At 48.8% G+C, this 4,316-nt stretch overlaps 1 protein-coding gene across 1 annotated transcript in view; it reads right to left on the reverse strand.

Annotated features, from left to right (window-relative positions):
- DIP2C (disco interacting protein 2 homolog C) overlaps window positions 1-4,316 on the reverse strand; it is a 196,776-nt gene that overhangs the window by 132,383 nt on the left and 60,077 nt on the right. The window contains exons 12-13 of the mRNA XM_037735141.1: window positions 1,974-2,093; window positions 315-512 (exon numbers count right to left, since the gene is read on the reverse strand). Of these exons, the coding sequence (XP_037591069.1) occupies window positions 315-512; window positions 1,974-2,093 (318 nt within the window). The remainder of the gene's footprint in view (window positions 1-314; window positions 513-1,973; window positions 2,094-4,316) is intronic.

The raw sequence follows: 4,316 nt of genomic DNA on the forward strand, positions 1-4,316 counted from the left end.
GGGGATTACCGTAAATGAGTATATAGATGGACAGGGATGGGCAAAGGACAGAGGGTGAGCCTCGGGGATTACCGTAAGTGAGGATGTAGAGGCAGGCAAAGGACAGAGGGTGAGCCTCCGGATTACTGTAGGTGAGGATGTAGAGGCATGGGGATGGACAAAGGACAGAGGGTGAGCCTCCGGGATTACCGTAAGTGAAGATGTAGAGGGAGGGGATGGGGAAAGGGCAGAGCGTGAACCTCGGGGATTACCGTAAGTGAGGATGTAGATGGACAGGGATGGACAAAGGACAGAGGGTGAGCCTTGGGGATTACCGTAAGTTAGGATGTAGAGGGGCTTCCCGTTGGTGTCCATGGTGGTCAGGCAGGGGGCCTTGGGTGAGATGGTGCCCCACCTCTGCAGTGCGGCCTCCAGCGATGGCGGCCAGTTCGTGACCACACCCAGCTGCTCTCCACGCATGGCCAGCATCTGGGCCCCCTCCGGCTTTGGTTGGTTTGGATCTGGTTGTTGAACTAAATCATTTGAATACAAGGGGTTACAAGAGAAATGCATCCACATTAGCATGGCTACTTTTTATTCTTCATAAAGAAGCCAGGAGGTTTATATTTAAGGTGCACACTTACTAGCTGACAGAAAAGCATGCTTATCTAGAATTGGGGTCTATACACTAGCATCATGGACGCTGGTAAAAAAAAAAAAAAATCAATTCTTGTAATTTCCAGGGTAGCATGGGGATGGAACACTTTGGTGGACCTGGACACATCTGCAAACTGACAGCAGGTGGAACTGCAAACTACATTGTGCCAAAAGCCTGGAATTAAACAGCCATGGATGTGCTCCCATGACTACTTTTTCCATGATAAACTAGCGATTTTGGACCCCAAATTGCTTAAATTTGCTAAATTATGTTTTGTCCTTAAAGACTAAACAGTAAATTTCTTTTTGGAGGCAGGGTCTCTCTCTTTTGCCTTAGCTGGAATGCAGTGGCATGATCACAGTTCCCTGCAGCCTCGCCCTCCCAGGCTCAGGTTAATGACCTCAGCCTCCCGAGTAGCTGGGACTACAGGTGTGCAGCACCATGCCCAGCTACTTTTATCACCACGCCCAGCTACTTTTAGATTTTTTTTTTGGTAGAGACAGGATTTTGCCCAGGCTGGTCTCAAACTCCTGGGCTCAAGTAATCCACTCACCTTGGTCTCTGACAGTGCTGGGATTATGGGCGTGAGCCACCGCACCTGGCCTGAGCTGTACATTCAAATCTGCTACAACTACTCTGAATAACAGGAGAGTGGAGCAAGTATGTTGCCAAGTAAAACTAAATCCAGTGTGTCGCAGTTAAATACCACCTGCCCAATCCTTGAGAGAGGGAAGAATGGAAATTATCGCTCCCATTTCTGGAACAGGTTCATCTCTCACTTTATGACTGACAAGAAAATCCGTCGTTTTTACTTGTGGTTTAACACATAAGATAATAAGGAGCTCAAGTTTGCTGTAACGAGTGATTATTTGTTTCAACTTTGTTTGTGTAGAAAGAACCAGAAGCATTCAGAGGCAAAGCCAGCAGCTCTGGCGTCTGTAAGGAGAGGCAGGAGGAGGAGGGGAGGAGACAGCCCTTCAAACACATTCAGAGTGCCTGTTTTGCTGAGAGCAAAGGATTTCCCCAGTTTACTTGCTTTTCTGTATTTTTATACTTTTCTTGTATTTCTATTCTCTTACAGAGTTCTTAAGAACAGACCTGACCTGTGTCACCGAAGAAAATCACATTCTGCAGAGGACAACTAACAACCAGGTAAGAGATCTGCTGACACTGCAGCCGCCTAGGAACATCACCTCCTCCCAACCTGGGTTCCCATCATCCTGTGAATGCCAAGATGACTGCTCTTAAAAAGTAAAAGAGCCTTGTAGAAAAAGTGTCATTGTTTATGGGACCACAGGAGCATCTGAAAGAAACGTGTGGGGAAGAGTTCTCTTACCTTCCAATAATTCTTCAAAGTCATCGACAAAGAATTCTCGTAAAGGTGGTCGTTTCGGTCGTTTGAGGGTATTGACAAGCTGCTGGATTTTTGCCGACACCCGGCTACTTACTGGTACTCCTGAAAAACAGGAACCGGGGGTAGGGGAAGCAATCATCACAGCTTGAACACGCACCCACAGTACCACAGCCCCATCCCCAATGCAGCTGCAACAGGCTGGCATCCTTCTAGATGCGATCCCAGGAGGGGCCCGAGGTGATGCTGCTGCACAATAGCCCTGCAGCTACGCAGGAGACAGGATGGAAATGCATGGGACCCAAATGTCCACTGTGCTGCAGGATGTGCTACTCTGCTGGTCACACTGGGAAGAGCCTCAGGACCACACATGCTTGACTTCAGCTCTGATTCTCAGGACAGAATTTGCCATCTACAGAAGGCAGACTCTCCTCATTCCTACTGCCCCAGGTCCCCCTTCTCAACAGGGTGAGGCCACCAGCAGAGCAGTAAGTCCTCCCCTGAGTCTGTCTCTACAGAGACCACCAGCATTCAGCCTCACAGGGGCACGAGAACATTGGGCCGGTGAGTCACCTGGGAACCCCCAGCATCCCCACAGCCCAGGGTTCAGGTTCCAGAACCAACACGCCCAAGCCCTGTCTTCTCCTAATAAAGGCTGAGCTCCTCACACGCATTCCAAACCCACATAGCTCAGCCCACACATAGGCAATGCATTCTAAAGCACAGAAGTTAAGTGTCTAAACTCAAATTTTTGTGTAACAGAATACTAGCACATACCTATCCAATGTGCTGAGAAAATCCCCATTTTATAATACTGTGCTTATTAGTTACAATGATAAATGCTGTATCATTTTGAAAATCAACTAAATGAACTGATAATGAAAAAAAAGTTTTCAAATTTCAAGATGAATAAATCAAATAAATGAACAAGACAGAGGACCAAGACATTGACGCCCCAACCAGATCAAAAGCGTTCTTCCCAGGCACACACTGCTGGCTGGCAAGACCTAGAAAACCATCACCCAGAGCTATGGGCTTGGATGGGGCGGGGTGGGGGTAGGGAGGGTGGAGGGCTCTGCAGGTGCAGCTGGCAGGACCTGTGAAATCATCACGTGGAAATGTGGTCTTGGACGGTGCAGAGGGGGGCGAGGAGGGTGGGCAGGGAAGGCTCTGCAGGTGCGGAATGCAGGACCTGAGAAACCATCACACGGAGCTGCGGGCTTGGATGGTGCAGGGGGCTCTGCTGGGGCGGCTAGTAGATCTTTCCCCTCACCCGAGGCAGAGCCCTTGTTTTCCTCTGCAGAGGACCATAAAAAACAGACTTCAGCCAGGCTCAGTGGCTCATGCCTGCAATCCCAGCACTTTGGGAGGCCAAGGTGGATTAGCTGAGGTCAGGAGTTCGAGACCAGACTGGCCAACATAGCGAAATCTATTAAAAATTAGCCGCACATGGTGGCGGGTGCCTATAATCCCAGCTATTCAGGAGGCTGATGCAGGAGAACCACTTGAACCTGGGAGGCAGAGGGTGCAGTGAGTCAAAATCGCGTCACTGCACTCCAGCCTGGGCGACAGGGTAGGATTCCATCTCAAAGCAAAAAAACAGACTTCAACATTTGGAGGAACAGAACAGAATTCAAGGAAATTTTTTCTATCAAGAATTTTTAACAGATAGTCTCAAAATGCTCTATGGGCACTTTCAGAATTGAGACATTAAATATTTCCTATCTCTGAAAATACAGAAAAACACAATCCAGAATTCTCAACATCTAACCATAGTATTTTCCCATTAAATAGCCCAATTAATTTGGCTCAATGAATCAGAGATCATTCCACGATGCCAGTGATCCTCAAGCTTAATTTGGCAGAATTGCCTTGGGGCCCCCCTAACTTCCAGCTCATGATGTCTGGGGCGTGGCCCAGAATCACCATGCCAGCAAGTGCCCCTGGGATTCTGGTGTGGGAGGCTGTGACACACTGAGACCACACAACGCACAAAGGATTTACCTGGGGAACAAAGGCAAAGGTTACAGATTTGAAAGATGACAGAGTTCCTAAAACGACCGTGATGAGACTAACAAAATGGCCAATTTAGTAAAGACTGAACTGATTAGAGAACTAAAGCAAATGATGACACTGAAAAGTCACCGTACTAACTGGACACTTGCAAAGGCACAGCCGGGCTCTGCCTCATGTGAGGGCGCAGCAATGCGCTTGTCAGAGCTCAGATAGGCCTCCTCCCTGCCCACCTGCACCTGTCGGGCCTCGGATAGGCCTCCTTGTCTACCTGTGCCCGCTGGGGCTCGGATAGGCCTCCCTGCCCACCTGCGC

This window comes from Cebus imitator, unplaced genomic scaffold (genome assembly GCF_001604975.1).
Source record: "Cebus imitator isolate Cc_AM_T3 unplaced genomic scaffold, Cebus_imitator-1.0 Scaffold732, whole genome shotgun sequence".
NCBI lineage: Eukaryota > Metazoa > Chordata > Mammalia > Primates > Cebidae > Cebus > Cebus imitator.